At 55.4% G+C, this 12950-nt stretch overlaps 1 protein-coding gene across 1 annotated transcript in view; it reads right to left on the bottom strand.

Annotated features, from left to right (window-relative positions):
• The window catches only part of NOS1 (nitric oxide synthase 1), a 112217-nt gene that overhangs the window by 71717 nt on the left and 27550 nt on the right, over positions 1 to 12950 (bottom strand). Inside the window, 1 exon segment of the mRNA XM_071209808.1 lies at positions 1203 to 1329. Coding sequence (XP_071065909.1) covers positions 1203 to 1329 — 127 coding nt within the window.

Here is a 12950-nt window from a genome sequence, read left to right on the forward strand (position 1 = left end):
GATGAGCCGCTGGTGAGAGGTGCCGGCCACCGATCCAGCATCCAGCGAGCCTGGCAACGTGGCCCATGACATCCAGGGCTTGGGACAGGGTTGGACAGTGGGGAGAGGCAAGAAGATGCGTGACCTGGACGCCCTGACATCCCACTGGCCATTCCACCCACCCTGCACCACAACGCACAGGATGGTGGGAAATTCACACGTTTCATCGGGGCTGCTTGGGCCAGGGCTGTGAGCTGCCCAGGACAGATGAGAGAGAGGTGCTGCTTATCTCCAGCGAAAGGATCCTGACTCAGCTGTCAAAACACATCTCAGCAGACTGGCAAGGACTGAAAAGTTTGATAACACACCAAGTTGGCAAGGCTGTGGGGAAACAGCCCCTCTCCTACTCAGCTGGTGAGACTCGACGGTGCACAACCGGGCAATGCCTGTCAAAATCACAAATGCGCATGCCCTTTGACTCAACGAACCCACTTCTAGGAATTTATTCTAAGGCTATGCCTGCCATGTGCCAAGTGAGCTGTTTGTACAATGCTGTTCCTGAAAGCACGCCGTAGCAGGAAAATATTGGCAATGCCCAAGTGTCCATTATGGCAGCCTGGTTCAAAAAGTCATGGCCTAGCCGCACAATGGAATATTATAATATTACGGAGCTAGAAAAAAGGACTCACTTTACCTGCTAATTGGGACTAATCTCCAAGATGCGCTGATAAGCAAAAATGCAAGGGGCAAAACACTATGTATACTGTGCTCTCTTTTGTGTAAAAGCACATGGGAATCATCTGCACGTCTATCTGACTGTGTATAAAATTTCGCTGAAAGGACACAGGCAAACTATTAATCTTGCCTGTCTCTGGGCGAAGACTGGGTGGCTGGAATTGGGGGAGAGGAGAAAACTCCTCACCATGCTCCTTTTATATCTTTAACATTTTTGAACCACGTGAATGCATTCCCTAGTGAAAAACAGAAATCAAATGCGAAAAATGGCAAGCTCCCAAATAACAAAACTCAAAGTCACAACCCACGTCCCCGGGTGAGTGCTCCTGGCCTTGGTCCCTCAAGCTCTCCAGCCATGGTGTCTGGTTTCCCTGTCCCAACGTGATTTGTACTTTGGCTTCCCTCCCACAGCATCACGCCAGGTGAGTGCAAGGAGCCGTGCGCGTGTGTGTGTGTGTGTGTGTGGGGGGGGGGCCAGCCTGACCTACCTGCTCTTTCTCGGAATATGGGTTGTTGAGGACAACGGGCGCGTTGCTCTTCCCCCACAGGTCGTGGAAGACACAGTCGTTCTCCATGCTCAGGGGCAGAGTCTTGTGGGACTTGCCGTCCAAATCTCTGCAAGGCAAAGTGGGGGAGGGGAGGGAAGGTGAGACATCAGGAGGGACCGGCTGCTGGCCCCGGCCCGGTCCTGAGTCTGCACAGAGCCTGGGCGGGCCGCTCGCGTGACCCTGTGCGGATCGGCGAGCTTTGGGTGCTCGGCCTGCTGCTTTGCGGAGTCGGCCAGCGACAGGCGGGGGCGCAGGCCCGGCGGTGGAGCGTGGAGGTGAGCTCATCCAAGCTGGCGCCGACGGCTGGCGCGCGCCCATCTCTGTGGACAGCGTTCCAGGAAGGCCGGGACGTGGCTTTTGCTCGCCTCTCTCTCTCCCGCCCTTTTTGTAGATCTGGGAACAGGGGCGGTCTCCGAGTAGAACCCCGTGTACCAGGAAGCCCTGGACAGCTCAACGCCCACAAGACCTACTGCTGAAAGGAGCAGAAGGAAAGGGCAGGGAAGCCCTGGGGGCTGAGCCTTTGCACGCGACCAGCTCAGGATAAACAGGCTCACAGCGATAGCCACCACACTACTCACAGCGCCAGCCAGCGTTGCCTAGGCACTCACCGCGCGCCAAGCCCCTTGCGCGCGTTTCACTTTATGTAGTCCTTGCAACAGCCTTGGGAGGTAGGAAGTGCTATTCATCAACATTATACAGACGGGGCTAATGAGACCAAGAGAAGGTAAGTTGCTTCAGGCCACATAGCGGGTGGCAAAGCCCAGCGGTCCAAGCCCGCTCGTCACACCCACTCCCACTGCGAGCATCACTTAACCCGGCCGTTGCCAGCACCAGCACCGGCACTGCCATTGCCATTGCCACCTCCAGGGCCACCGTCATCCTCATCTTCGCCACCATGGTCCCATCATAATCCTCACCCTTCTTTCTCCTCATCACCACCTTCACGATCACCGCCATCATCAGCATCTTTATCACCACCATCGTTATCCCCACACTCATCTCAGATGGGGCGACTGAGGCTCAGAGGGGTTAAGTCGCTAGCCAATGTCACACAGCAAGTGACGGCAGAATTTGGATTCAAACCCAGGTTTGTTCCTGACACCAGGTCCTGACCTCTTAACCACCAAGCTTTCCTGGCCCCCTCCCCTTGAACTTCAATAGGTTCAAGATGAGGCACTTTCAGCCAGGTTCCCCAGGCCGGCCATCCTCCGAGACCGTGGAAGTGTCAAGGTGGAGATGTGGCTTTGCGTCAAAATCGAGATGGCCCCGCCAGCCCTGCCCCTCTGTTCGCCTGCCTCGGGGCACTGCCCAGCTGCTTCCTTGCAGTCATGCCTCTTTCTGGCCCTCCCATCCAATTTCACCCTGACCGTGGCATCTGTCTGTTCCCAGCTTTGGCAAGGCAGCTTGTTCTGGGGCTTCTCTCGGTTTTGGTCCCAGGAGTCAAAGCTGGCCCCTGGCTAGCCCCCTGATCTACACCCCAGCTTTGGCGACCCCTGGTTTTGGCTCCGTAATCTCCCCTACCCCCGCCAGGTGCCGACAGCCACTCGGGAGGAAGTTGAAGCCAGGGTCCCGGCTTGAGTGCACGTCTCGAGCGGCCCCGCCAGCTGCCCGCCCCGGACCGGCCAGACCCCTCCTTGCTCTGTTCCCCATAGCCCCGGCTGGCCCATGTCAGAGCCACTTCTGCGCTCCTGCTTGGAGAGGCTGGCAATTGTGAGAGGGAACATTCTGTTTTACCCTCTGTAAAATGTCACCAAAACACACCCCGAGTGGCTCTTGACTACCGCCATTTCCCAAGTCAATGGTTTACCTACGTGGTGATAAACAGAGGACGCGTCTGTGGAGAGGGCCTCTCTAAATGTCACTCAGCTCTAAAACTCCTGATCCCAAGATACCACGTGACCACAGATGGGGATTCGGCAGAGGAAGGAGGCGGCTGATATTTTTTGAGCATCTGTAATGCACCAGGTATTTGTACAGAAGTTTTCATTTAATCTCAACCAATGTGTGCAGACATTTCCAGAATAAAACGAAAAACTAACCAATAAACAAACCATAAGAGCTATATAATACAGAGAATTCTAATGTATACTATGGACTATGGTTAAGAGTACACTTGCAATAACATTGTGTCTTCAATTATAACAGAGGTACCACACCAATGCCAAATGTTAATTATAGGGAAACCTGTGTGTGTGTGTGTGTGTGGGTACATGGGAACTGTGCATGATTTTTCTTTAAAGCTACAACTCCTCTAATTAAATATATAAGTAAACAAATAAATAGATGCAACAAGTAGGAAAAAAATCTGTTCATTCCATCTTTGTGGTAAATGATCCAATATTTTGACAATAGTGTACTGGTTGGATAAGTTGTGAAGTAGAACGTAATCCATATAACATTTTACCTAAAAAGAATGAATTAGATTATATAGGCTGGTATGGGAAAGGTGTTGTATTAGTCAGCCAAAGGGGTGCGGATGCAAAATACCAGAAATTGGTTGGTTTTTATAAAGGGTATTTATTTGGGGTAGGAGCTTGCAGATACCAGGCCATAAAGCGTAAGTTACTTCCCTCACCAAAGTCTATTTTCACATCTTAGAGGGTTCAGGCTTCCTGGGTTCCTCTGGGCTCAGCTCCTCTGTTTTCTCCACAAAGTCAGCTGTAGACTATCAGGTGAATGGCTCTGTCGCTTTCGCTGGGGTTTCTGCCATATCTAAGGAGCAGTCTCTATTTCTCTGTGTTCTTCTCTTGGCTCAGGTCCTCTCTTCCCGGGACTTGCTTCTCTTTCCTCTGCATGCTGACTTCCTGGGGCTCCAGCTTAAGAATTCAGCATCAAACTCCAACATCAAAAACCCTCAACTCTGTCCTCTGTCATGCCTTTTATCTGAGAGTCCCCACCCTCAACACCCTGACGACATGGCCCAATAAAAGCCCTAATCATAACTCAGTCATGCCCAGGTATACAGAGCACATTACAAACACAATCCAGTATCTTTTTGGAATTCGTAACCATAACAAACTGCTACAGATGTCGATAATACATTAAGGAATGAAAAAAAGCAAGCTTAAGAGCAGAACAGATAGAAAAAAAAGGCATTACTCTACAGGTGAAAAAGGCTTGGCTCAGAGAGGTTATGTAAGTTTCTCAGGGTCCCACAGGAAGCACAGAGCAGAACTGGTGTTTGAAACTTAACAGAGACAGGAAAAACTGGCTACTATACCTATTCCAAGTCAGAGGGTACAGGGATGAACCCCAACATCTTCTGCTGAAGGAGGTCAGTTTACAAAAATCACAGGGCACAACTATTGGGAGGCAAGCCTGAACTGAACCCTATGGCTTGTTTTTCTTCAGCTTCCTTGTGTGAATTTTCAGAGAGAGCTTCTTTTACTGTCATCCTTTTTTAAAAAAAAAGCCATTAGCACCTTTGTTTAAATAATACATTTGAATTGTTTTGCCAACACAAACTTATTTTAGAGTTCTGTGTGAGAAGCAGAGGAAGAATATATATTTTTTAAATTTGGGACCTGGGGTCCGTCCAGGTTGAGCTATTTTGCTTCCATTCGCGCTGGAGCTAATTGAGCAGTAGATTTAGACTCCCATCCCACAGCGTGCCGGGGGTCCCTGGGACTGAGGGAGATAGCTGGCTTATGACCCTCAGCGGCTCGCCCTGGTCTCGGCTTCCTCACCTATAAAATAGGTTAATAATTCCTAGCTCATGGGTTGCTGCAATGGTTAAATGCAGTCAAGCTCAGAACACTTACCAGTGTACCTACTACCTGCTGTCGCTCTTACTATTAATTTTCTTACGGGTGATTAGAAAGAGAGGAAGAAAGGAAACTCGAGCTCTGCCTGAGACAGCCAAGATTCCTCTAAGCCAGCAGCTTCTGGTCGGACTTTCTGCGATGGAAAAGCTCTGTGTGTGCCCTTGCCAGGATGGCAGCCACTAGCTTCCTTTGGGTATTGAGCACTTGACGCGTGCATAGTGTCCCTGAGAAGCGGGTTTTACATTTTATTTAGCTTTAAATGTGAGTAGCCATGTGTGGCTAATGGCCATGGTATTGGAGAGTGAGCTAAAAGCCTTAAAGCCCGAGGGCTCTCGAAGCCTTGGAAACGAAGGCCTACGTTCTCTGCGGCCGGGGGCCAGGGATGCCGGTACTCAGGCCCTTTCTGAGCTGTCACGTCTTGTTCACAAAGTCCAGGAGTTTGGGAACGCTCTGCTTCACATCCAGATTCCCGCCTCGCAGCATTCCTGGCTGCGGTCCCCACATTCCCAAGGAGCGCAGTACTCGCTCCTGCCTCCCTGCTTGCTCTTCTCGGGAGACCTTCGCCACCTCCCTCTGCCGAGAGCCAGCTCCTACTCGGCCTTGGAGGTCCACTTCCGGCGCCACCTCTCTTGGATGGCCGTAAGCGTGGGCCTGCGTGGACAACGTCTAGCACGGAGGAAGCGCTAACTGAACACGTGCTGTGTCTATCCTTCCAAGCTGGGAAATGGAAACCCAGAAACATTGAGGCGACCTGGCAAAGGTCACGTGGCCAGGGAGTCTTTTCGCTGTTTTAGCTGAGACTCCCTGCAACCCGGGGTTATTTGGAAGCCGTTTGCAGAAAACCCGTGAGGAACCCTGAATTTAGGTACTGGATCATCCCGCCCGAGGAGGTGGGTGAGGGTGAAAGCAGTTTGGGTAACCCTGTTCTATCATTTCCACAACAGATGGAGGGGATCAGGCCTGTCCCGACCTCTGAGAAGCCTGGACCGAGACCCGTGAATCCTGGGCCCGCCCAGCTGCACAGGCGGTCTCGGTTTGGATCAGGGATTTGCAGCCTCAGCCCTGCTGGCATTTGGGGCCAGAGAACGCTTTGCGGTGGAAAGAGCCGTGTGGGCTGAAGGGGGCTGAACAGCACCCCTGGCCTCTGCCCCTCATGCCACCAGCACCACCCTCCAGGCGTGACAAGGCAAGCTGTCCTTCGACTTTGCCAGGTGTCTCCCGGGGGACAAAAACCACCCCCTCCATTGACCCCCCCCTGCCTTAGAACCCCAGCCTCATGCTTCTGAGTTCCTCCCCATCCTCGCTCTTTGCCCACCCAGAGGCCTGCGAGGATTTATTTACCAGGGGCCGAATCAGGCCCATTAAAATTCAGATTCCTGAGCCCAAGCCCTGAGAGTTTGCTGTAGTAGGTCCAGGGCAGGACCCTGGACTCTGCATTGTCAAAAGCTCCCCAGGCGGCCCATGGACATTCTCGAAGACCCATCGTCCTGGGAGCCTTCTGCCATGACCCTAACAGCAGGCAGCAAGTCTCCTTCCTGGTTCAGAAATGTCACCTTCCTTCCCTGCCCTCCTCTAGCTTGCTCCCCAGCTCCGCCCAGCTCCCCCCAGCTCTTCCCCAGCTCCCCCTAGCTCCCCCCAGCTCCCCCCAGCTCTTCCCCAGCTCCCCCCAGCTCCCCCCAGCTCTTCCCAGCTCCCCCCAGCTCCCCCAGCTCCCCCCAGCTCTTCCCCAGCTCCTCCCAGCTTTCCCCACCTCCTCCCCCAGCTTCCCCAGCTCCCCCTAGCTCTTCCCCAGCTCCCCCCAGCTCTTCCCCAGCTCCCCCCAGCTCTTCCCCAGCTCCCCCCAGCTCCCCCCAGCTCCCCCCAGCTCTTCCCCAGCTCCCCCCAGCTCTTCCCCAGCTCCCCCCAGCTCTGCCCAGCTCTTCCCCAGCTCCTCTCAGCTTCCCCCACCTCCTCCCCCAGCTTCCCCAGTACCTTCTTGGCTTCCTCCAGTTCCTTCCCCAACTCTCCCCAGCTCTTTCCCAGCTCCCCCCAGCTCCTCCCAGCTGCTTCCCCAGCTCCCCCAGTTCCTCTCCAGTCCCCTAACCATCCACACCTCCCCCAGCGCCCTCTGTTCTTTTCACCAGTCAGGCGGGTGTGGGTGAGCATTTTCCATGCTTTCTGGCAGGGACTAAGGCCCTTCACCCGCCAGTTCGCTAGGTGCACGATCACGCCCTAGCCCAAACCCAGTCCAGCATCTCTAAACCTCCTGAGAACCTTTGCCAGAGCCTTCCCCAGCTGAGGTTCCCGGAGACCCCCGCCCTCCTGACTTCTGGCGCAGCGGTTGGGACTCCTGGTCCTGACCCAGCAGGAAGCTTGGACATGAGCTGGATGGCCCCCGCTGACCACGGGGCAATCCTGAGGACCCGGGAGGGGCAGCAGGTGGGCCCAGCCCAGGTGCAGGGCACAGGGAGGCGGAGGCTGCCTCCCACTCGGGCCCCACCAGCCGGCAGCTGGCCCCGGCGGGAAGCCCTGCCGCCGGCCGGCTCTCCCCAGCTCCTTAACCTGCACGCGCCCACAGCCTCCATCTCTGCCTGCACCTGGTCGCTGATGCTGGGAGCTGAGCTGAAGCAAGATTTGGGGGCTGTGCAGACCAGCGCAGGGGTCTCCGACCTTTTCTCCTAGACAGTCCTGCTGGAGTGGGGGAGATCTCGATAAATAGCCAACGGTGTGTTTGAAAGCAGAAATTCAACCACGAATGCTGTCAGGTTGAGATCCTCCGGGTTTCGGACAATCATGATGCTAATTACTGATATCGCAAAAGCCGGGCAGGCTTGCCCGCCTCAAATGCGTACAGGGTCCAGGGGTGTCACTCAGTGGGCGAGCTGGGCTGAGCCTGGGTTTGGTGAACTGGCAGCCCCTTCCTACTCGCGCGGCTGGTTGCCTTGCAGCGACGTGGGCGGGCTCTGCGTTCACCACTCTTCTGATACATTTTTCAGAGAGGCTGGAAGCCGGATTGAATGTGAAATCTTTCTACTGGGCCACAACTTCACTTTTTCAGGAAACTCGGCCGGCAGAAGAAAACTCACGGGAGAACGATCTTCAAGCCCCGCTCTGTGACCGCAGACCTGAGGGGGTGCTCCAGCTGATGTTCCAGGGAGGTCAGCCTCCAAGACGGCTGGGTGGGAACCGGACTGCTAAGTTGCTCGGCTTTTAGGTGGAATCCGAACAGTGGTTCTGGAAGGAATCACCTAGCCACATCCCGTTTTTATAGATGGGGAAACTGAGGGCCAGCTTTCAGGGGCTTTCCTGAAAAATGGCCCGCGAAGATACCAGGTGCTGATCTCGAGAACCTGAATATGTTACCTTACGTGGAAAAAGGGTCTTTGCAGATGTGATTAAGTTAAAGTTCTTGAGATGGGAGGCTATGTTGGCCAAACTCTGTAAATGTAACCACAAGGGTGCGTATAAGAAGGAGGCAGAGGAAGGTTCGACTACAGAAAGGCAATGTGGCAATTGCTGCTGGCTTTGAAAAGGAGGAAGGGACCATGAACCAAAGAACGCCAGGAAGCAGCTCCAGAAGCTGGGAAAGGCAAGGGAGCCGAGTCCTGCCTAGCGCCTCCAAAGGGACGGCAGCCCTGCCACTGCCTTGATTTCAGCTCCGTGAAATTGATTTTGGACTTCTGACCTCCAGAACTGTTGGAGAATAAGCGTGTGTCATTTGTTAAGTAGCAGCAGAATTTGAGACAATGAATGAATGGCAGCCGGGTCCAGAACGACAGAGGCGGGGGACCGGGCATCAGTCACACTGCACTGCCTACCTCCCTCCCCGACGCACGGTGTTCAAGCCCCACGGGCCTTCTTCCGGTTCCTCGAACATGCCAGCTGCAGGGCCTTTGCTCGTGCCGTGCCCTCTGCCAGGAATGCTGTTCCCTGGATTTCGCACGGTCGGCAGCTTCTGGCCTGGGTACACATGTCGCCTCTGCAGACAGGCCTTCCTTGACACCCCCTCGTCCAATGAGCTGCCATCTCTAGCTCATTGTCTTCAAACCACCCCGCTGGATGTCCTTCGTGGCATTTACCACTATCTCAAACGATCGCCTCCATTCGTTCACTCCTCTCTTGTCTCTGTCCCCCACCAGGCTATGACTCCAAGGGGGCAGAGACCAGAGACCGCCCTCTGGCTTGCTCACCATTGGATCCTCAGTGGCAAGAACAGCCTCGGGGGCAGAAGAGATGCTCGACAAATGTTCCCTGAATGAAAGAAGGCGAGAGAGGCCCTCTGGCCGCACGCATTCCGTGGTGGGGTGGGGTGGGGTGGCTCTTTCCTCAAACAAAGGGTTGCGTGTCCGGGATGAGATGGTCGTGATACCAATGGAAGGAGGGTACCATGCAAGGCTAACGGCTGCTATAAAATAAGCCCACTCGCTGTTGCCCCAGAAGGGGAGGACCGGGACAGGCAGAGCCACTCGTGTTCAAGTGCGCAGGGCGGGAAGGAAAACACGGCCCTGAGTTTCATCGTGAAGGTAAGTTCACGCTTCCCTCGCTGAGAATGCCATCGGAGGGATCCAAGCCTCAAGGATGTCCAGTGGGGAATTCCTCCACCTTGGGAGGTCCTGAGTCAGGGTGGGGGGCCGGCCTGGGGTCAGTTCCGAGGGAGAGAGTCCTGGCCACCCTCAGCCCTGCGAGTGGAAGCGCTGCGGCCACCGCCCCGCTGCAGGGAGAGCGCCCCCGGAGCACTTCACCCTCCCTCCCTTCTTCCGTTCCACAGAGACTGCCCTGGGCCACACTGGGCGGCTCAGATGGAAACCACGAGGGGCTTTACCGCTGAGAGTCGTGGGGCAGGGACCAACCTTCCTGCGAAGGATGGGGACTTCTTATTTTGCTCCTTGTCCCTCCAATAAATTCCAACAATAATGAAACGGGAAGAGCTCGAGTTCACCCAGGGTAAGGGGTTTGTCTTCCAGATGCTGGAAGAAAGGAAGGGAATGCGGGCGGCAGAGGAGACGAAGCAGGGTCCTTCTGTGGCTTGTCCTGGCTGATGCCCGGAACTCGGGACCTCTCCAGGCCCGGCAAGGCTCCGGGGGACCTGCATCAGGTGCTACCTTTAGTCAACCGCGTTTCAGGGCCTCGGTTTCCCCTGTTGGGTCTTGAGAAAATATTCCCACGTCTTCAGAAACTTGATGGCTACCAGCCAAGCCCACTGTGGCCAGCACCGCAAACTGTCAGATCAATAGAGGCCAAAAGCTTGGGTTCAAGTCCTCACTTGGTTGCTTGCTGACTGTGTGACCTGGGACAAGTGGCCCCACCTCTCTGATCCTTGGTTTCCATATCAGGAAAACAGGGATTCCAAGATGCCCTGCGTCCCAGGGGGGTGCTGGGAGGGGAAATAAATGAATTAACTGATGCAAAAACCTTGGTGTGGGGCGAGGCTCGCAGAAGATACTCAGTAGGTACTAATGGTTATAAAACTCAAGTTTACCACAGAAGAAGCTTCCCCGTCTCCTCCACTAACCTGATTCTCTAGGGTTGAAATGGATTTCCATGGGGCCAGCCACATCTTCTTCCCTGGCTCCCTTCACTCTGACTACTCATTTGTGTCTCCAGTGCTGTGTGACCCTTGGAAAGTTACTGCACCTCTCTGAGCCTCAGTTCCCTCCTGCATAAAAAGGGGCTGAAACCACATGCCCCACTTGCAGAGCCGAACTCCGGCAAGCTCTGAAGAGGTTCCTCCTGTAAGTTGCTTTGCGTGCCGCAAGTGAGAGGGGTTATCAGCCGCCCGGCTGGTCCAGATGGCCGCTGGACCGGGGCCCTTGGCCTCCTAGAACCCTCCTTCAGGGCAGCAAGCTGAGCAACCTGGATATCCTCTGACACGCGGCTTTTTAAAGCGGCTGCTCCCGAGTGCAGTCGGAAGGTTCCGGAAGCCGCGGGATCCACCGCCTCCCTTCCTCACACTCCCTCCCACGCGGCCGCTGCTGCCAGGGCGCCTTCCTCCTGGGATGAGGGGATGAGAGTGGCTGTGGAGTAAACATCCAGATAAGCGCCACTCCCCCGACAGGCCTGGGAGAGGGCGAGACGGGGCAGCTCGGGCCCATCTCCAGCAGGAAGGAGGGCGGCCGGGAGGGGAGGGGGCCCCGAACGGGGGCGACCGGCGCCCCGCGACCCTGCGCCGCCCCGGCTCCGCGCGCCCCGGAACCCGGGGCTGGTGAGGACGACCTGGACGAGGACACAGGGCCTGGCGGGCGGCGGCCACCGCCACCCAATCGGGGCCTCCGGCTGGCGACTCCGCCCACATCCAGCGCCCCAACACGGGGCCTGGGAGGGGGCGGCTTGGGGAGGACGCACATACCCCGGACAGCTGCGGGCTCAGGAGACTCGAATCTCCCCGGCCCTGCCAGTCCCAGCGGGACCCCACAGGACAACACGCTGGGCCTTCCACTTCCCGCTTGGGGCACTGATTCACTTTTTTGTTGTTGGGGTTCTGGGGGGGTGAACCCCAGACCTCACAGGGGGGAAGGCAGCGTTCAGCCACTGAGCCACATCGGTTCTCCTGAGCTGGTGTTTCCATTTGTTTGCTTGTAGCTCGTTTTTTTTGTTTTTAGGAGGTACCGGGGAACCGCCCAGTGGGAGGCAGGCGCTCAACTACTTGAGCCACACCTGCTCTCCCTGCATGAATTCTTCAGGAGCCACTTATTTTGGCTCCTATGAGGCATTTTGGCAATTGGTGGGGGCATTTTTGGCTGTTCCAGTGGTGGGCGAGTACCCCTGGCATCATCGTGGGAGGGGGCTCTCGGGTGGTGGACAAAGGATGCACCCACACACCGAAGAATGGCCACATGATCTCTGGATGTGCATAGGTAGAAAGAGCTTCACTGCCTGAGCCTGGATCCCCACTGTCTGACCCACGAACGTGGCTTCAAAACGCACGGAAGGTTCCAGGGCTGCAAGTGCTGGGTGAATCGAGCAAAGCCAGGATATCATTCTGGCAGGCGTCAGAAAATTGCATCACCAAGGAGACGCTGCAGTGGCATTCGAGTTGCCAAAACAACACACCTGTGCCAGTCTGCATTTGACGCCGGCGTGCTCACCGCGCTGCTATGTTTAGGTGCGAACATCTGACCATGGCCGTGTCATGCCTGAGTGTTTGTGTACTGAAATACAGGTTATTTTATGATGCATCTCTTTTATGGCCTATCTCCTTTATTTTATACTGAGGGCATTATATTGATTTTTTAAAAAAATGTAAGTGGGGGAAAGTTACGTTCTCCATGAATTAACTCCTGCTTAGTAAAGAGAAGCATTGAGTAAGTGTTTTGTTACATAGAAGTATTTTTTTAAAAGCATGCATGTTTTATAATTTGAAATATAACTTTTAGACATAGAGTGTATAAGAATATTTGTTAAAAATGGGAGGGGGGCTTTGGGTGGTACGAGCCCCTAGCTGGAGAGGGACACACGACGACCGAGCAGCCCCATCTTAGATCCACTTGGCTCTGTGGGATCCACGGAGCCTACGACCTGCCCCCCCGCAGCCTGTCCCCCGAACCTCACCTCCTCCGAAGCAGCTTTTCCCCGTTGCTTTTGGTCAAACAATCGCATCGTGTGCGAGGCTGAGACAGGGCGGTCCGGGGCCGTGATGGTGAGTTAGGAGGAGAGTGGGCAAGAGGAGGCCGACCGGGGCAGGGCTGCACGTCAGGACCTCAGGGGCACAGACCCCAAGATCCCCGCCCGGGAGGGATCTGGGGAGCCCCCGGGGGCCCGGCTACTCAAAGGCCTGCTGTGAAAGTTCTCCCCTCTCTGCAATCACATCCCAGTCTCTCGTGCTCTGTATGGGCTTCCGGGTCCCCAGCTATGAATGGAGAGAGGGTGGGGGTCCCAGCTCAGACCTGCGAGAGGGCGGCATGCCGGGACCCCCCGGGGGCGCTTTTCCCACATCCTACACAGAGAC

Source organism: Dasypus novemcinctus, chromosome 19 (genome assembly GCF_030445035.2).
Source record: "Dasypus novemcinctus isolate mDasNov1 chromosome 19, mDasNov1.1.hap2, whole genome shotgun sequence".
Lineage (NCBI taxonomy): Eukaryota > Metazoa > Chordata > Mammalia > Cingulata > Dasypodidae > Dasypus > Dasypus novemcinctus.